We start from the raw sequence: 21,322 nt of genomic DNA, 5'->3' as shown, positions 1-21,322 counted from the left end.
ATCCTGCCAGCCTGGGGCTGCTCCCCCAATCAATTTGCTGCAGATGGTCTGGCTGGAGTACAAGAGAGTTTCAGCATAAGACTAGCTGGCAGGCACCCCCTGCACTAAAGCACCCTCATGCCCCTGTGAGTCCCAGAAGTGTCTACATGTGCACTGCTGTGAAGTTTTTTACTCTACAGAAAGATAGTAGTTGTATTTACAAGTACTATCCTGCTGCAGAGTAAATTAGTTTACTCCAGCCTAACAGAGGTGCACGTATAGATGACAAGACATTTACTGAGCAGCTACTTAGTCAACTGTGCAGTAAGCATCTCATGTAGAGAGCGCTCCTTGAGAGTCTTGATAGTAACTCCAATACTTCCCTGTCAGTCATTTGTAAACCTGACTTAATATCACTACATCAGAGTTAAACTTTTTACATAGAGCTGAAAACAGTCTGCAGGACTGTGAAATAGAAGAGAGATATTATGAAGAACTGTTGAAAGAAAGCAAAATTGCAAAAGATAGGGTAGTTTGCATGGTGGAACATCAAGGCAATTAGAAAGGAGAGAGGGTCCTTAACACCTGTGCAATCTTTATAGAGATTAGCAGAAATCAGGTAGATTATAAAAAGCCATGAAGTCCATTGCCTCACTCAGTACTCCCTGAATAGAAATGCCACTGCCTCTTCAGGCAGTTTTCAAGTTTGGGTAGAGCAGGAATAAAAGTGCAGTGCAACTGCACTACTGCAGCCGCCTGGATCCACCCCCACCCCTGGCATTTGCCATTAGACAAGCACCTGTTAAAAATTAAAAAATAAAAATAACTGGTAGCAGATAACAGAACCCAGGCATACCACCCCCCCCCACCCCCCGCCCAGGAGTGCCTTCTTCACTGGGCTACAGAATCAGGCTCCCATTTCCGTTTTCTCCTTCCATCCCCCTAACTCTTGAACTCTTTTCTGCCTACTTGTCTAGCTCAAAAAGAGGGTAAAGGATCACTTTCCCATCACCCTTATTCAGAATGGAGATTAAGCCAGGAGATTAAGACACTCTGTTAGGAAATAGGAAATAGGGATTTGAAGCTATGGTGCAAAATATGAGTGGCACCACTACCACCACCATTGTTTGAAAGAATCAATGGGTTCTGTACATTGAATGTCATTCAGGCAAAAGGTGTGCCATGTGAGATTAGGAATTAGGAAACTTTAAGCATGCATCTCAGCATATACCTGGAAAACAGATATTTTGCATAAAACGGCCCCATTATTATGTAGTTACTTTTCAGTTTAAAATTGCTCTGTGTTGCTACCTCCCAGGCCCATGGACTATGTATTAAAATGAAAACAGTGGGATGAGCCTCATGGCTAAGATGTATTTTTTCTCAGAGGCTAGAGTCCTCCATATTAAATTAGTCTTATAACATTAATGTTATCACTTCAGGGAGCTTAGGCTATACTTTCACTTTAGTATTAGTAGGGAATTCTGCAAATTTGGTAGGTCCCCCAGTGAAAAATCCCAGTCCCTTTGAAAAAGCATGAGGACCGTGAAAAAACAGTAAAACAGCAGTGAGTCCGCTGAGGGGGGGGAAGGGGGAGGGAGGAGGAAGGCAGCTCTAAACAGAAAAGTGTGGGAAGCCCTGACTTCCTGGAGCATGGGGGGGAAGGAGAGTGGAGGGTGATGAGGGAGATTAGACAAGGGGCCCTGGAAACTCCGCCCTTCCCCAGTGGTTGACAGATGGCCATCTCCAGGGAGGGGCAGAGGGGCCTCCAATGCTTCTTAGTGCCCAAGGGGCCCTGGAAGTCCCACCCCTCTCCAGAGATTAACAGATGGCCATTTGTCAATCTCCATCAAGGGCAGAAGGGCCCCTCCCTTGCCTCTGATTGAGGCAAAGGGCCCAAGAAGTCCTGCTCCTCATCTGATCAGAGGCATGGGGTGGCCACCATGCTCCACCACAAAATTGGCCCCCAACCCCATGCTGGGATCACAAAATACAAAGGTAGCATCTGTGAATTAGGTAGGTCCCTAAGTATTAGGTATCATGTGCCTGAGGCATCTGGGTATAGGCTAGTAAAATTTTGTTCTTTTTGTGCTGCCTTTTTGCTCAACTTTTCCTTCTCCTAATCATGCTCCTAGAATGAAGCTATTAATAAGACCAGTTATTGCAAGCCATTCTAGTATGCTAGCAGTGGATACTGAAGAATACTGTGTTGGTTGTTGTCCCCAAACTAAGGGCAGAAGAGAAAACGGATCAAACCAATTTATTCTAGATTACAGCTCACCTGTAAGACTTCATGGGACAGCATTATAGCCAACATTAAGATGACAATGCAAATTGTATATCATTATGGCAGTAATCATTATAGTTGGTTACTCATTAACTCAAAAGGAAACCGTGTTCCTTCTCACTGTATAACATACACTAAGCCTGATTTCCAGCAGTTTCTGACTCCTACAGCACTTGCCATCTTCATCTGGGCTTTTGAAGCCTTGGCACTTCTTTCCATGTCAAGATTTATTAAACTTCTACTTTTAGAGTCATACACATTTCACTCTGAGTACTGCTCACCTCCAGGAAGAAAACCCTGAAACAGTACAGAAATAGCCTCACAGAATGCAATCTTTTAACTTATAGAAACCATCACCGTGGGCTGCAAGTGATTTAAGTTTGATAGGGAATAATTGACACCAGCATGGTCCATTAAACACTATCAGCGTCTCCTGTTCCCACCCATGTAAGACTGGTCATCTGTTTTTAATTATTATGGAGTACTATACTTTGAATAGTTTGGCCCTATTCAGATCTCAAACAGGCTTTTTTTTAAGGAACCTATTTCAAAAGAATGTTAGAACAAAATTTTGACCACACATAACTGATTCCTTTTATATGAATTAAAGATGTTAGATTCCTATAGGAACATTTACCATGAATAAAGGACTAGATACTCTAGAATGTTTTTTTTCCCATTTTTCCAGAAGTACTATTTTTGTTGACTTGGCCAAAGAAACTATCTATTGGTCATACAAATGGTTGAAAATATATCATCTTTACGTTCAAATTTTAAGTTGTTTCTTGTATTTTGTTTAAACAAAATAAAAACAATTAAAAAATTAAAAGATTTACTCTCCCATTACCAAAAAGTTAGAGAAATTTATAGCAAAACAGTATCATAATGCAACTAAAAACAAACAAAAAACCATCTTTGAAATACAGTTTTTAACCTTTAAAATATGATTGTTGGCCAAATATTTTTTCAAACAAGAGCATGCATGACACATTGATGTACAGCAGCATTGCTACTGCGCTGAGCTTTAGTACTTTTTTTGGGTCCTTTTTTTTCTTTCCTTTTTTTCCTGATCTTTCATGTATATAATCCTATTCATTCCAGGAAGAATTTTCAGCTATATATCTTGCTTCCACTTCACAGAAAATGCATTTGAGCTAGTGCTTGTGGTAAATTTTTTAAGTTCTGTGTGGGGTGGGGTGGGAGTGGATGCATATTAATGTCAGTTAAGATCCTATGTGAAGCTTTGAAAATATATTCCTTACAAGTATTCAAAGTCTGATTTTAATTCTGTTCATTATACAGCCCTCAGTGCACTTAATTGAATCCTTACATGGGTGTGTTCTTTTCACATTTGTTCTTCATCCTTAGTCCCTGAGTAGAGACAGTTATTTTTTCACAAGCTCATGTTCTTAGTTTATGTGTCTTAGAAGTTGTATGATTTATTTTCTGGCCTTTCACAGCTGCTGGATCTAAGGATTGTGAAGTTTGTGATCTTGCAACCCTTGCACTGGTAAAATTCCCACTGAAGTTAATGAAAGTAAAAGATTTCAGGATCAGAACTCATGTCAGTTCATTTATGTCCACCACTTTATATGGAAATTAGTGTGTGTGTATACAGCATGTACAGCAGTTTAAGTACATGGATTCATTCACTGTGTGTATATATATGTTATCATGCATTATTCCCAGTTTGCCTTACCTCATTAACATTCATGTTTCATCCAAGTTCACCTCTTTCTCATCTTTATTACCAGCTACTGTAAATGCTACTACTCCTACACCACCCACTGTCACCACTAACATGCCCGATACTAATAGAACCGATAAGCCAAACAATGGTAAGAAATCCTGAATTATGTTTTTCCTTGTACTATATCTAGAGAAAGTTTCTTGTGTTTTAAGGTTTGTTTGTATGTTTCCTTTTTCTAGTAATATCATAAAAGTTAAGGTTGACATACTGGCCTTGATTCTGACTATACCTATGTGAGCATAAATCAGGAATAACATCATTGAAGCCATCTATATAAAAGTGATATAACCTAGAGTATTGCTTTAGCTCAGGGGTTGGTAGCCTTTTGCTGCTGTGGCATGTAAGTCTCTGCTCTCATTTGCACTTACCCCCCCCACCAATCCCTACCTCAGCAGCAATGGAAAGGGGCAAATTCTGTAGTAAGGGTAAGTACAGGTACAAGAGAGCACCAAGAAGAGCTGTGGAGGGGGTGCTCTGTGGAAAGGTTCGACGCCCTGGTTTACTGGGACCTTTACTGGCCAAATCCAACCTCTTCACAGGCCAGGTCCAACCCCCAAGCTGTGTGTTGCTTACCACGGTTTTAGCAAGTTTGCATATTTCTTGCAATACTGCTACATTTCAGTTCATACATTGATTATATTGTTAATTTACTAAACTTCAAAGAACAAAGAGCCCAGAAAAATATTTTAAAAGAAGGGGGCAAGAATAGTCGCATGATTTGAACATATTAACACCACTACTGTTCAGGTGCCATGTAACTACCACTTTTTCAAATAAACTGGTAGAACTTTGGATGGCCTATTTCCCACTAGTAACTTTCAGGAGGAAATGACAACAACTTCCACTTCCAATAGGAATTTTTCCATTTACTTAACAGTGGGATGAATCTGGTTGTTTTAAGGGAAATACTAACAGCACCAGTATGATGAACTTTTAATTCAGAAAGATCGGGGAGAGGAGGGGGTGGGAATGAATGATAACTAATGAAGCTATTGGCACCATACTGGAAAGCAGAGATTTCTTTTAACATTTTGTTGAGAAACTATAATACAGTGGCATTGCTGATTGTCTGTAAAATCTTACAAAATAACTCAAAATTCCATTTCTGTGAGGATTTCACTTTCAGCAGGCTCCAGAGCATTAAATCAATGTTTATGTGCTTTTAACAAATGCATCCATTTATACTGCTATATTCCTTTTGTTTAGTACTTGACCATAATTTAAAAGCAAGAAGCCAAATCCCAAAAGTATTGAGTCAGTTATGTCAATGGGTGCTTAGTTACTATTTATGAAGCTAATCTCTAGATGTTCATACCAAACAGTTACCCTAATTGTAAGAATAAGACAAAGATTTTTCAGAGACTTCTAAGGAAACTGGATGCTCAGCTACCATTAATATGAATTAGGAACTGGATGTTCCAATTTTCTGGGTGGCTTTGAAACTCTCAATGAAGAGCAGGAAGACTAAGAGACAGTGAGCCAAATTTAGACTTATTATAAGCAAATGCACTAAGCTTGATGCCTGACTTAAGAAAAGTCAGGAAGATTACGCAAATAATGTTTTCTTTTTCTATCCATTAACTCTGTGGCTGACTACACATAGACCTGCAGGAATTCAGAGTTCCTGCTGCAGTTATCTTCAGAATGAAGAGAAATTCAGCAGACAGCTCCCATCCACTACTACAAGGGCAGCAAGATTCTAAAATAAAAGGGGTCAAAAACATAGGAATCATCTCAACACCAATTATTTGGCCAGTGAGACAAAGACCTCTCCATCCCAGTAAAAGTCCATCAGTCGAGGAACAAAACCCAGAGAGAAAAAATACATACAACATGTTCCCTCTCTATACTTTTGAGACCACATCGCCTGCTTCTGGGGAGCCTGAAGTTGGTAGCTTGGTTCCTTTTAAAGAAAATATAGGCATAGAACATAGTATTACCACGAATCAGTCAATCAGTAAGAGTATTTCAAATAATCCTAGCAGTTTCCTAAGTGAGACTCATGATATAGAACAAATTCTGACAGCTCCTGTAAGTACAGATTATTCCAAGAATGTAGTAGTTCCTCCGTTGCAGACTGGAAGTTTTGGTGCAGAACTGACATGGACTTTGCCTAATACACTGGAGTATCCATATCCTAATTCGGAGTCAGCATTCCAGTCTCCAGTTAGCAAAAATTCCCTTAATGGACATACAAAAGAATCCCTGTGGATCTTTTCCTCTTCCACACATGAAAGCACATATGGAGTTTTGGAATCCTCAGTTTGGTGGAATAAAGCTACTTCATATCATCCTGTCACTCCTGACATTCCAAAAGAAAACTATCATTCTCAGTCTAGTTTATTTGTTTCTTCTACTCAGGAGTTGATGTATCAGAAAAGTAGGCTGGACTTACTAAAATTTGCTCTTTCAAATACTCACCTACTACCCTCTAAGAGAATTATAGAAGATCCATTTAGGAATAGCCCATATATTCCAGCATTAAATGATGAATTGCAGCCTACAAGAGCTAAATATTCTAAGAAACAACATTCAGCGGACCATACAAACTTAGCCCCCAAACAGTCACAGCCATCAACCCCATCTCATTTCTTCCAAAATATGCAAGAAGTACATACAGAAGTCATGCCTGATATCCAGTCACACATTCTTCTAACACGTGAACACAGCACAGAATTAGTGAAGTGGCCATTACGCTTACTAGGAACAAGCAAGACAAGTTCAGAATTTCAACATGCTGTTACTACTTTATCTGTTTATCAAGAATCCTTTAATAATGAATATTTGAAAAGTGACTTGTTTCCAGTTAGACCTTTGACCAAGTTGCCAAAAGAGCAAAATGACAAGTCATCTCCAGAGCAAGAATTTGAACTCAACACAGGTATTTACAATATCAATGATATGCCTCATTCTTTAAAACCCATGACAAATTTGCAAAGGAAACCAAATGAGATCCCTGGAATTGAAATATTGGAGGATAATTTAAATGCAATTCATAATGATAACCTACAAGATGATTCTGTTATTTCCACACAAGAGTCAGAAAACAGGAGAAACTCCTTGAAACAAGGTCACATAGTTGTTCCAACACAGTATGTAGATATTGCTCCTTCTTTATTAGGAAATTACTGGACCATGTATTACCATTCCAAACAAGAGACTCCTGGGTTTTCTGGGGAACCTTCAGAAAGGGGGTCATTCTTATTTAATAAACCACTTTTTTCCCCAACAGAGAGACTGCCATTTGTCAGGTCCCCAACTGAACTTGATAGTATTCCTATGCAAACTACCACCAATAATGTATCAGGTTATGTAATAAAAGAAGTGAACTTTGCTAGCTCTGTGCCATCTTTGACTGTGGAAAGCTCAAGTTCAATGGTTGTGATTCCTTCACTAAAGAGTTCAAAAAGGGCTGAAAGGACAGCATCACAGTTAAAATCAATAATGGCTGTTTCTCCTAACATAAATGTGTTGGCAAATGATACGTTTTCGTTTGATTTTCCTTTCCCTTCACTAGAAAAATCTTCAAGCAAACCTTTCATACACTTACAGACCACTACCACTGATATTGCCCAAGCAATTTTCACAAACAGTTTAACTAGTTTAACTATGAAAACTTGGGATGAAAGTGTACATGACAGTCAAGTTAATATGGCCTTCCAGCAACACAGACAGACATTTGCTTCAATCCTTCGCACACACTCAACAGTCCAACCTTCATGTACAAGGAACAACCATACTTCCTGCATGGTCAACAAATCAGCTCCAAGTTCAGTTAGTGATAAAGCCAAAGTGCCATCAGTATTACAAACCATCATGGAAAGCACTTCAGGGACAATAGTTATAGAACATGAAAAAGACAAAGCTCAGGCAGATTTGGAACTTGATTTTTCAGAAACTTACAGTTCACCAAGTTCTAACTCCTTCATAATGCCATTGTCTTTAGAAACAACACATGCTCTTCATTCAGAACAAAAAATCAGGTCTAGAATATCTCTTAACAGTTACTCCACAGCATGTGTCTTTTCTACACCCCCACTGTCACAAGACCTTCCAAATTACTTTGACCAAATGTCTCCAAGCTTGAGTTATCTACAGAATGTAGGAAGTAAAAGTCACCTGACTATTGTAGGACAAAAATCTATTGAAGATGGAGACAGCATTCTGACATCTTCTCAAACAGCACAAATGGGAATGATCTATGATGATGTGAACTCCAGAAGTGCTACTTTATTGACATCAAATACTGAATTGGGGTTCTCAAGAGGAGAATCAAAGTGGGAGGTATACAGTTCTTTTAACAAGCACACTGAACAGTTTATTCAAAAAGGAATGTCTTCTTTGACCACTAGTAATATTTATGTCTCTGATTTGCAACTACAAACAGTACCTCAGACTTCTGAAGACTATGCTGGTTATGGAAAATTAGCCAATCTTTCTTCTGTTTTGGAACCAACAAGAATTTCAGACTTAACTAGTACAATATTTCTGTCATCTCCACACCTTGGGACTATCGTTCATGATAGTGAGAACATCTTAAACTACACTCTAATGATAACTGGAGCAGCAGCCATCCATCATTCTGTTTTGCAGTCCCAAATTTCAGCTTCTCCAGTAAAGTACCATCAGTCATCCATTTCAGCACATGCAAATTCCTTAGCCAATTTATCTGCTTCAGCAAGCCAAAACTCTACCCCTTATACACCACTGAACCTACTTACCAGCTCTCCCAGATTAATTTTATCTTGTTTATGTAACTCCTTCGCTGACTTGAACTGCCCATGTGGACCTGAGGCCAACTACAGTATGTCAAGGCATTAAGCTAGATGTAGAAAAAAATCATCTCATCTGCTAGATATGCAGTTTGTAGATATAGAATTTTATATAGAAATACCTGGGTTTAGTGCTTATACATAGCTTCATGTAGTATAAGACTATAGAATAGTCATTTAACAGTAGTAGGGAATTTGTAACATCCTTCAAATACAACTTTAAACATAGCATATTCCATTAATAATATAGGGTCTCCAATTGCTGTCTTCCTAGTTACTAACCAGCAAAGCTCTCAGGAGACTACAGGGATAACTGATGATCATCTGTTTACTATCCCCTCCCCCCCCACACACACACCTTCAGCCCTGATATCCAATATTTTTATTTTATTTTTAATTTAGTTTAGATTTTCTTTTTCATTTATAGTACTTACATTTTTATGATGTGGGAGGATTTAAATTTTGAAAAACCAAAGATCAAGCTCAAATTTAACTAGGAAAACTTTGGAAAATCTGAATAGCATAGGAAAAAATCCAGTTCTGATAATTCACTTAAACTTATATATTTGGAATTTTCACTCCTCACTGCCAAATTTTCTCAGTGGTGTCTGATGGTTTTACATCAGTTATCTTTTTGTGAGAAGAATTTTCTGTAATCGATATTCTGAAGATAGTAACAAATACCTTTCCTTTAACCAGGGGAAAGTGAAGCACTTTTCATTTTTGCCTGTTGTTGTTCTCTAGTTTCCTGAGAGTGATGACAAATGTAGAGTAACGCTTTGCTAGTCTGACTGCATCTTGCTTTGGGTCACCATCTGGTGGTTGGTGTGAAACTATTTAGCACTAGTTTATAAAATGTATGTATAAATGTTTATTTTTTGTATATATATCCTACATTGAGATGATTTCATTCACATATGACACTCATATATGCATATATAAGCATGCTATCCTATGTATAGACTATATGAGTATATATTAATATATGTAATATATGAAGTATATATAATGCAGCACTATATACACATGTGTTTGTATATGCTGATATAAAACACATGGTATATGAAGCTTTATGTATACTCTAATGTGTATATACATGATACACACACACAATGAGACTACAAACTCTAATATTAACAAGAGTTTTATGTGCCCCAGAATGTGGGTTCCAATATCTTTCAAGACACTAAAAAATAGAGAAATAGAGAAAAATTGACAATAAAGAAGAATTGACAATAAGTTACAAACTATATTCAATATTTCTAACTTTTGTAATACCATGTTTAATGGACAGGTGGGCTGTTCTACAGGATTTCTATTACTGTCTACAGTTCCAACATTGACTCAAAGTCAGAAGTACAGAATGTGGTGGCAAAATGGGTAAGCTGAGTTTCTATTAATGCAGTAGTACCTGAATTAATTTGTCCAACAGATTTCATCAGTCTGAAAGAATTGGAAGAAAGAGGGGGCGTCAAATAATCCAGCTAGGCTAGTGTGAGCTGTATAGAATAGCATTTTTCTTTATGCTACTTCTTTGCACAGCGCCTATTACAGGAGGGGAAAGATGGAAGGGCCTTGATCCTTGTTTGAATTATAAAGCCTTATGAGTAAATTTTTTTCTAAGAGAGAACCGTAAATCCTGTTTTCTTAAATGACTTGGGCACTCAGAGCCAGATATTTCAAAAGTTATTTTAGATCTGGCCTGTCCATCTAGCAGGCTGTGAGCTGCTTGCAGTCCACAAGGAGTTAACTTGCAGCTCCCAGGCTCCCTCTTGGATGCTCCTGTCATTGCTCTTGCTGTTGCTTCCTGGAGCCTCTGGACGCCCACTCCCTCTTCTGGCTTGTGCTTCCTGTCCCCACCCATGTATGTGGGGTGGCATGTCCCAAAGTCCCCAGGTTTCTGGGATCAAGGTGGCCTATGCCATGGTGGAACCCTGAGGCAGCTCATGCAAAAGGGCAGACCACAGAGACAGGGGAGCCTGTGTGTTGGGGAGGGGGACACACAGCAAGAAAGCCTGCATGGTGTGTGGCCCAGGGGTGCATGGCCTGCAGGGATGCAGCCCCAAGGTGTTGAGAATTTGGGCAACCCTCTCTTAAGTGTGGGATTTTGAAAGCACCCGAGCACCTAGATCACCCATTAAATTAAATGGGTGATTGGGCTTTCAAGTCATGGATTAAGTTTAGCCTAAGTTATATAGGCACTTTTGGATATGTTCCGCTTGAACAGAAATAAAAATAACAGCAAGGAGTGCTCATTTAAAATAAACACTTTAAAATCAAGGTTTTTTTACCCTACTCCATCATTATGTACTTCACCAGTCTTTAGCTCTAAGGTTAGCAACTGGGATTCCCTGCAGTTGTACCAGTCTTTGAGGCAATGTGATTAATTTGTTTGTTTGTTTGTTTGTTTTTAAATGAATTCATGGGCCCTCTGGATAAGGAACTCATGAACTTCCTCACTACATGCCAGGTTTTAATACAGAAGCTTCCTCTCTCTTTCATTTACAAGGGCAAAGAGTACTTACCTCATTTGCAGTTCCGCATGGCAGGCACTTGCATGGAAAAATAATATTCTAAAAGTATTACACTGAATTTTTTCCTGGTAATAGCATTAGATTTAGAATTTAGAGAAAGCAGTACCACCAGCAATCGATAGACCAGAATTAGATATATACGTGGAACCAGGCACGCTTTCTACATTTGTCGTAAAACCTAGAAGGTACATTTGTTAATTGCAGCAGGTATTTCCTATGCAAGGCTGGGTTTATGTTAAGAAAAGGAATCTGGAAATATGAAACCTTCCAAATGTAGCTGGCCATGCAGAACTGGATGATCTGTAAACAGAGATCTTTAAAGTTATGAGGAGAAAGTCAGGAAATAATAGTCATCAGGTATGAAAAACATCCTCATCAAGCTGCTGTTGGCATAATAAGGTCTTCAGTTGCAATATTTCTTAGACCAAGGGAAACCTGATGTTGTTTCATCTAATGTTGATGTTTGATCTTAGCATTTCATATGTAATTAACAGCTTTAAAGCAAAAGTGTACATCAAGTGTGAGACTGCTTTGAAATATAAAATAAAATAAATAAGTATTCATATTTATAAAAGAAGGAAAATGGGACATTTCTTGTTTATGGGGCATTTTGGACTTTGAGCCAGGACACACCTCCTTCCTCCCTTTTCTCATATTAGGAAAGTTATTATAGGGTTTAGATCTGTGTACAAATAAAATTATTCTTTCTATCTTTCTTTCTTTCTTTCTTTCTTTTATTTAGGGATTGATGGCAGGGGTGGATGACCATGATAAGTTTTTCTTTTTACTTTTGCAAAAGTCTAAAGATAATTAAATGAATCCTAAAATTAAATAAAGTGTTTCTCTCTGTCTGTGGAAGGCTTTGATAATACAATATCTGAGGTGATACTTGAGCCATGTTTAAAGCTAATTTACTGATCTAAACCATGTTTTTAAGTTAAAACTCTGTAAATCAATAGCCTTGCCCAATGTGTAAAATTTTAACTTAATTCAAGGGATAGAAGAAAAAAATAACTTAGACTCATTATCTTTTTTGGTGGTTTGAGGTGGGTGTTTTTATCTATGTAGAAAGCCAGTTTGTATTGTAGCTTTTCTCTGTCCTTTTATATAATAAATGTTTGCTTTAGTATGCTATGGAGAGGGCAGCATGTTTGAGAGATGTAAATTAAGTTGCAACTTTTTGGAGCATGATGATCTTCTGACAAAAGATGTATAGGTAAGGTGTTTACATGGTAATAGAGGGCTTTGAATCTGTGATAGATTGTATGATTAAAATAAAGTGTAGGGGTTTGATGGATGGATCTGGTGGGTCAAATGTGCACTGTATTCTTAGACTCATAGGATCATAGAATAGTAGGGATGGAAAGGACCTCTGGAGGTTATGTAGTCCAACCCCCTGCCTGAGGCCAGATCATCCATATCCAGTATGGGTGTGTGAAGCTTCGGTCTCCAATTTGATTTGGAAAAGATTTGGCCTGATTCAGAGGCCAAATCACCAAATCCAAATCAAATTGGGAGACCAAAAATACCTCTGAATCAGTTCAGAAAAGATTTGGGAAAAGATTCAGAGATTTGGATATTCAGAAGGCAGTCTTTCAGGGGAACAGAAACTGAGAAGAGGGAGGGGGAGCAGGGGGGAAAGACAGATATCTCTAGCTGGCCAGTGACTGTGATCTTTCCCTGAATCCCCTTCCATTCACAGTGCTCTGGGGGGAGGGAAATAGAAACAGCATATAAGCCTCTATCTGCAGGCTTTCTATCCCTTTTGTGAACCATTTCTGCCTGAGCAAAAGAGGGGCGGGCAGCTGGCCCAGAAACAGGTGAGTGGGCAGAGATCTAACTGGCACCAGGAAGGCCCCTGGTTATAGGCTACCACCCCTGCTGTTTTCATCTAAGTCTGCCTTAACACACACAAGTGACACAAGTTTTGCTTTCAGCAGTTTGAGGTGCAGCTTCCCAGAAACCCCTGCACCTATCTCCTTGAAACTTGGCAGGCTTCTCTCTGAATCAGGGCTGAATCTTCCAAAGCCAATTTGGCCGAATTGATTCAGGACAGTGATCTGAATCTCTGAATTGAATCACTGTCCTCCGAATCAGCTGAATCCGAATCCGAATCAAATACTTCCCTATTTGCACAGGCCTGTTACCCAGCTCATTTGATACAATTCGTTGTCTAACCTATTACTAAAACTACACAGGCAACCCTGTCACATAACCACAGAACACAACACTTTAACCTGCTCTAACAGGTAAAGCGGGGAGACAACAATGGCCAATGGCCTGCTGATGCAAGAGTATTAAAATACTTTTGAGAGATTTAAGGAAGAGCCCCCTCTCCCCCTCCCTGCCCCGCCACTACAGAAGGAAAAAACCTCACAGTATTTACCAACTTAATCTGACCCTGAGTGGAGGGGCAAGACTTTCTCTGAGTTTCAATAATAGAATCATAAAAAATAAGGGTTGGAAGGGAGCTCAGGAGGTCATCTAGTCCAACCCTCTGCTCAAGGTAGGACCATCCCCAACTAGATCATCTCAGCCTAAGCTTTGTCTAGCCGAGTCTTGAAATCTTCCAAGGATGAAGCTTCCACCACCTCTCTGGGTAACCTGTACCCTCCTCATGAGACCTAAACTTCCCTTGCCACAACCTGAAACGATTGCTCCTTGTTTTGTCATCTGCCACCACTGAAAACGATCTAGCTCCATCCTCTTTCAAATCCCGTTTCAGGTTGTTGAAGGCTGCTATTAAATCTCTTCTGTCTCCTCCCTAATGTCTATGAAATCTATGTAATCCTCTTCTCTAGGCTAAATAAACCCAGTTTCCTCAGTTTTTCCTCATAAGCCATGTCCCACAGGTAAGTCATGTCCCCGGGAGGGCTGCAGGTTGGGGGGCTGTGCCAGGCTCTTCCTGGGGGGCGTGTTTCCCCAGATCTGTGTGCGGGACAACAGGCTGCTGCTGCAGGCTGAGGCCAACAGCAGCACTGGGCTGTTCCTGGCACTCAGCGTGGCCCTCCTGGGGGTTGTAGAGCAGCAAGAGGCACATCCCACCCACACCCACTGACAGTTCCTTCCACAACTGGTGCCAGCTGCTCCTGGAGCTGCTGCAGCAGGGGCTAAGGTGAGTGCGGACAAGCTGCACTGTGCCGTCAGCCCCATGACCCATTCCCCTCCCCCCACAGACTTACCTGATTGGATGGGGGGCACCTATGCTAATCGCATAAGAGTGAATTTACCTCACATATAATGAATGATGGGTCTAAACATGCTCATTGCATAAGAGTGAATTCACATATACAGAACCTGCATAAATCGAGGGAAACCTGTACTCTGTTTGCTTCTTACTGCCCTACTGCTTGTGAATAACCTAGGGCTGCACTCTCTCACCCTGCGTTATGAGAGAACTGCACAGTGCAAACCTAGTCTTCGAAGCAGTTTGGTTCATTCAGATGGTTCATACAGCATGGACATAAAGGGGATCAATGGTAGAGGTGTATGATTAAATTGCTTGCAGTTCTGCCTAAAGAATGGGAGACCTTGCATCTTCAAACTGCATCAAATACAGCCTACTTTGCATGCTAATCCCACAATGAGGTTGGAATGGAATCAGTTATGGTGTGTGGATTACCTGTTATACTGAAAAGTCTGATGAAATCTCTCACTGATGTGCTTTAGGAATCACTGAATATGGAGCTTTCGTTCTGTAGAATGGGCCCAAGAACATGTTATTTTCCCAACCAGTATAAAGTGTCCTTTGACAGAATACAGGTGAACAAACTTAGAATGAATGTTCATGGCAGGCAACAAAGACTACCTCCCCAGTAGTAGCACTCCTCTTAATTCTCCGTCTTTCCTTAAGACCACAGTCTGGGTGGGGAATAAAATGTTATCAGAATCTGCTTCACCCTCTTCCCCTCACCATCCAAGGTTCCCCTTGCTAATTCTTCTCAGTCTTGAGAATCTGTCACTGTCACACATGATGGCAATGGCACTCCACTCGATCCAGTCCCCACAAGCAAGCAAGCAAAACCAAACCAAACCGTGCATGGTGTCTGCAAATAGTAGGCTTCATGGATCTCTGACCTCTATTTGTGAGCTGTTTAGGTGAGGAGAGAGACAAATAAGTAATTAATGTCTTCAAGCACTACACTCTTTGACTTGGTATCCAATAAAGTCAATGGTAAAATTCCAGTTGTCTTCGAAAGGGCAAGTCTGAACACCTACTGCAAGTTTAAAAATATTTCCAATACAGGATTAAAACAGAGGCTCTGCAGCATCTTATAGGCTTTTGATGAAACCATAACATTATAGTTTCCACAATATTCAGCATCCAAAAATCTTTTCCAACCACATCCTCTCTATAAATAGTAGCATGGGGGTTTAAGTGTCTCTTGTACTTGTCTATTCTTACAAAGTACATTTAGTGAAGTTCTCCCCACTGAAACGCCCCACCCCAATAGGAAAAAAACCCAAACTTTATAAAGGAATAATTTCACAGGAATGGGAAGACGGTCTCTGTTTTTCTACATAAAGGTGATAAGCAAGGGCAAGAGAGAACTTTGTGTGGTGGTAGAGAGGATGGACAGGGTTCTGAAGTGGGTTTGTGTTTTTATTCTTCTTTTCATGAATAATGTAGTACTACTGCATCCTTATGATTATTTTCTTTGTATTTTTCAGCTAAATCAAACCTTCCAGAAGTGGAATTATACTGTGTTTGTGGTCAATATCAGGTAAATGTCAGTGCTGACTATTGATTAAATATCAATAGAATAGGACTCTGCTCTAATTGATTCTTATGTTTCTCTTCTTTAAAGTATTCAGTCAAGCACTGTGACAGAAGGGATGAAGGAGAAAAGAAGCATTGGTGGTCAAAGGTAACTTTCTTGTTGATTTTTTTATTGGTAAAGGTAAATCCGCTACTGAAATCAAATGAATTCATGATTACACACTATGGGCCGCAACCTGCCATTTCATAAATATTTGACTTGTGAGGCACAGATGTACCTTGCATCAATATCATGACAGTTATTTCATTTAAATTACTTTGGTCTTAACTACCTACTGTACTGAAGGTAGCATAAGTCACCAAGTCTTATAAAACTTAGCTAATCATGTTTCCAACTTAATTTTTACCCGTCACAGAATGTTGCTGACTAAGTTCACATCCATGGTAAGCCAAGTAAATTCTTCTGTTGCAGCATAATCTACTTTCTGAAATGGCAGATCTCAATCTTTTAGAACCCCTAGTAAACCTCTGTCCCCCTCTGCAGCCTTATCTTCCCACAGCCTGTCAACTCACAGTCAACTCCACCCCACTCTCAAAGCTCACTTTGTCTTGTCCATAATCCACAATCCTGTAGCCAACCTCTCCCCACCCCCACAATCCATTCTAACAATCATTTGGTATTCTAAATAAAACTATTAAGTAAAAAAATTAAACATCCAACCCAAAAAAGCCTTCAACTGCAATCCAAACTGTGTTGTGATATTTAAAAAGTTTTCCTGAGAGGTAAAACCACATCAAAATCACTTTTTGTTAAAGATAAACACATTCAGTAGCAGGATTTCATCATATTTTTAAAAACATTTATCTTAGCTCATGGAGTTTGTTGCTGTTTCAATCTCCAATTTATCCCACTATATTTACTTTCATATTGTAAGGAGTTAGTACAGCTGCTGTAAAATTAATCTAGCTATTACAAATGTTCTTAACATCGAATAATGGATTGCTGGATGTGTGCACAGCAAATAAACAAGTCTCTTCTTGACACTTTACTCCTCACATGTGATTTCCAAGTCAATGTGACGGCATATAAGTTTTATATTGAACAGTTTTGTAGAACTGTACAATATAAAAAGCCTGGTAGCAAAAACAAATGGAGTCAATGAAAATGTTTCTTTTGACTACAGTGGCCTATGGATGAGGACCAAAATACTATCTTCATTTATGATTTTAAATGCTTCTTATGTCATACATGATGAAAGCATACTTTATAGAATCTTGTGTTATTATATTATACATACCACATAAGACCAATAGTAAAACTCATGTTAAATTCTACCTTTCAATACGTTGGATAACCTAATCAAAGTTACTGGTATTGCATGGTTTAATAAAGAGTGACATTTAACCAAATGGGTATTCTGTGGAAAAATTAGAAATCATACTGCCTATATTTCTAGAGTTGCTTGGGGGGGGGTTTAGTATTACTATACTAGCACACTGTTTCATTTTCATTGCCACATACTGTGAAATATGTAGGGAAAATCTGTGCTCTTCCAGTTCTGTGGGCTAAGCACATGTACATTTACCATAATTCACTGCCCCTTTATTGCCAAAAAAGGAAGTTTAGCTTACCATTCATTTTCACTAATCCTGTGTCTAACAACCAGTCTTTCAAATCCTTGAGGTTCACATATGTTTAAATATAGTCATTTGCAATATTTACAAAAAGGAAATCATTTAGATCTCAGATGAAGGCCCAGAAAACTACCTTTCTTGTTACTTTCTCCTGATTGTTGACTTTAAAATGTTTGTTTAAATTTTCCAGTTTCAGGTTTGTCTTGGATAAGACTCTAAAGAAGCCATAAGGCCCTTGGAGTGTAATTTCTGGCTATAAAAAGTTAAAAAGTTATGAGTATAAATCTTTATCTCAAAAGCAGTCAACTTTTTTTTTTGTTGGGGTGTGGGGGAGTTAGGTTCTTATACTTTGAGGATGATCTGGTGGAAAGCTAGAGCTAATTTCTTCTAATTTTCTTGCTCCTGAAGGTTTTTCATATGTTCTTTGGTAATTAAGTTTTCAGTGATTTAGGTTAATTTTCTCTACTATGGATGGTTGTAAATCAGTGATTCTTAACTTGGTTGCCACAGCAAACATGATTCACAACATAAACCCAGAGATTTCAAATAGGAATCCATAGTGTTAAAACCATTCCAACCCATTGTGGCCTTTCTGAGGTATTTGCAATAGAAGAACTGATGTATTATTTTTCTGTAATCAATAAAAACAAGTGCAAACTAAGCTGGTATTCTCTGAGGGGTGCCTTGAGTCTATTGACAGGTGCCTCGAATCTTAAAAGGTTGAGAACCACTGCCTTAAATAAACCTTATCCCTTAGTTGCAGGAAGCTCTATACTTAATCTGCCTACTAGTATTTCATCTTGCTTTTAAATATTTTTCATTTGATTCTCCTTCAGATTGTTTTAAAACTAAAACTTCAGTATTAGCCCATAAGCAAATATGGCCTTTGCCCTTATCTTCCATATAAATTAATTTATTTGCTTTTGTCTTATTGAATCTTACATTCATTTGGTTTTCTGTAACTTTGTCTTCATATTTCTAACAGATCATTGCCTTGGTTCCTTAAATTAACCTTTCTTAGTATATGCTCTTTCTCTTGCATTCTCCAGCAATTTTTTAACATTCTCACTCTTTCTCTTCCCCCAGCCTATGTTTCACTCTTTCATGCAATATTTTAAAAATAATTGCTCACAAACTGTTCATCTTTTTCATTTGCACTTCTTTTACTGAATCTCCTTTCAACTTTATTTGGTAGATTGCCAGCTGTAACTTTTAAAGTAGCCTCAGCATTGTGCAATTCACAATCCATCCTACCTACAAGTGAAGGAGTCATTATCAATAGAAACAGAATAATTCAGCCTGACAAGTGGGACCTGGCAGTGAAAGACAGGAAGCTGTCATTTTTGTCATGTTAAAAATAGCCATTTTCTAAAAAGATGTGTTAAAACTCTATTAGATTCTGGGGAAGAGCAAAAGGAAATGAAAATATGGAAATGGCTTGTTATTCTTATATTACTGAGCTCTATGAGCTGACACAATCCAAAGTACACTATGCTTATGATGTATTCATTGTACATGGTGATGAGGAATGTGTGAAGTGCCAAGTCCAAAAGTGCATATCATGATCAGCACCTTGACCCATGCAAAGATCTCTGGATACCAGCAATGTAATATACTGCTTTAGTGGATTATTAACTCTATGAAAAAATGATTTTTTTATCATAACTCTACTTCAATGTTTATGCATGTTTAATTTTCTTATCTTATTAGCAATAATCAGAAGGTACCCCTTCAAAGTAGAGTTGAACTTCAAATGGGATATAAATATAATAGTTTGTGATCATGGTGGACTTTGACTCCATGAATTTTAAAGTTTAAAAATAAAATAAATTTGGCGAGTTCTTTCTGCACAAAAAATTGCATGTATGTTTGTTTCTTTCATTGATTCCTTGCCCTTTTTGACACTACAGTAATGCTACACATTTCTGCTACTGCTGCTGCTGCTTTTCCCAGAAAGGTGCTTCAGATCCTAGGTGTAGCCATATGACCAAGGTTGGGTCAGTTGGGTAAGAAAAATGGCTTCTGCAGACCCATTCAGCACCCCTGCTTTCCTTGAGCTTTTTTGGTAACACCTTTGCAGACCTTAAGCTTTGATCTCATTTACAAGCTTTTCTCCTCTTAACACCCAAATCAGATGACACTTGCTGCAACTTCCACCACTTGATTGTGATAATGTTGGTCCATTCTCTGTAGTTAATCACTCCTACCATGGAAAATAGCAGTAATGCTACTACTGTTTAACAACTCCAAATAAAAATACTGTTAACCATTGGTTTTGAAGATAAGTTGCTAAACCTAAGTAGAAATCTCTTCTTAGAAAAGAAAAGAGCTGAGAAAGACAGGCCCAAGCCCAGGCCCAGTCTTGCCTACTGAAGTCAGTGGGAGTTTTACTGTCAGTTTCAATGGGAACACTCAAGCTTCTGATGAATTCTTGGTGCTAGTTGTTTAATGGAATGTGGGATGGGAAGGATCCTTCAGATTAGAAAGACTTAGACACAAGATGTTTACTGCGAGCTGACTAATTAGCTCTGTGATAAAGCATCAGCATCTACATGTGTTAGGCCAGAGTAAACTAATTAACTCCACTGTAGGATAGCACTGCCCAACACAAGTACTATCATATAGCAGAGTTAGTTACTCCACTGCACCACATATGTAGATGCCAGCCAGAGATGTCTGGGGCATGAGGGTGCTACAGTGTGGAGCTGCCTGCTGGTTAGCCCCGCACTATGGCACCCTCCTGCCCCAGCCAGCCCCTCCACAGTACACTGAACCAGGTCAGAGCAGCTCTGGGCTGCCTGGCTGACTTCTGGGCTTCTGCTCGCCAGGGCTTCACCACCCCAGCTCAATGTGCTGCCGTCTCAGGCACAAATGTAAACAAACTGCACTGGGGTTTACTGCATCAGACTAATTTCACATGAAGACGCGCCCATTATTTAGAAGTGTAATGGCTTCTGCCAAGAGTCAGCTGCTTATGGGCACTATACTCTAATTTTTATTGTGGTTTCATAAATTATCTTTCATCCTACAAATGTGTGAGAAAACACAATGTTGGAACTTAAACAAAAGATTATGGAGGAAACTGACATAGCTGTAGAAAATCCTATTCCTCCTAAATGCTTTCAAATATATTATCAAATATGAACACCATCATTTCTGCAAAGTAATGTAGTTGTGATGTGAGTTCATATTTTAGAACATCTCAAGTCCTATAGCTGGGATTTTCAGTCACCCAGTGTAGATCCAAATCTGATCTCCTTGAAGCCACATTTTTCTATTGAATTCAATAAGGGCAGAAATGGAACAATAACAAAGATTTTGAAAAATTCCACATTTTTTTTAATTGTTGCATTTATGTGTAATTTTTTTGCTTGTGAAAATTATGTTGAAAGTTCTGAAGACTGAAGTCTTCTTGATGATGCAAGGTTATTCTAAACCAGTATGCTCAAGTATACTTTAATCCTGGTTTGTAGGGGGGGACTTTTGTAGGTAAGAGGGTGACAAACTGCAAATCCATCAGCTTTGGCCATTAAGAACCTTAGATTTATCTCCCAAAGTCTTCCATTGAGACTTTCCATTGACTTCAGTGGGAGCTGGGTTGGGCCTGAGGTTATCAGGCTAACAATTGTAGCTGTGTGTGTGTGT

At 38.9% G+C, this 21,322-nt stretch overlaps 1 protein-coding gene across 4 annotated transcripts in view; it reads left to right on the top strand.

Annotated features, from left to right (window-relative positions):
* ADGRG6 (adhesion G protein-coupled receptor G6) overlaps nucleotides 1–21,322 on the top strand; it is a 204,163-nt gene that overhangs the window by 101,943 nt on the left and 80,898 nt on the right. For 3 of the 4 annotated variants that reach the window (XM_019527071.1, XM_019527070.1, XM_019527074.1), the window contains exons 6-9: nucleotides 4,021–4,104; nucleotides 10,083–10,168; nucleotides 15,994–16,046; nucleotides 16,131–16,190. In XM_019527071.1, coding sequence (XP_019382616.1) covers nucleotides 4,021–4,104; nucleotides 10,083–10,168; nucleotides 15,994–16,046; nucleotides 16,131–16,190 — 283 coding nt within the window. The remainder of the gene's footprint in view (nucleotides 1–4,020; nucleotides 4,105–10,082; nucleotides 10,169–15,993; nucleotides 16,047–16,130; nucleotides 16,191–21,322) is intronic. The other variant, XM_019527073.1, reaches the window with a different exon arrangement.

Source organism: Gavialis gangeticus, unplaced genomic scaffold, assembly GCF_001723915.1.
Source record: "Gavialis gangeticus isolate Ggan-Ray unplaced genomic scaffold, GavGan_comp1, whole genome shotgun sequence".
NCBI classification, from domain to species: Eukaryota; Metazoa; Chordata; order Crocodylia; family Gavialidae; genus Gavialis; species Gavialis gangeticus.
Note: the sequence above shows the minus strand (reverse complement) of the source record. Positions and strands in the feature narration are given on the sequence as shown.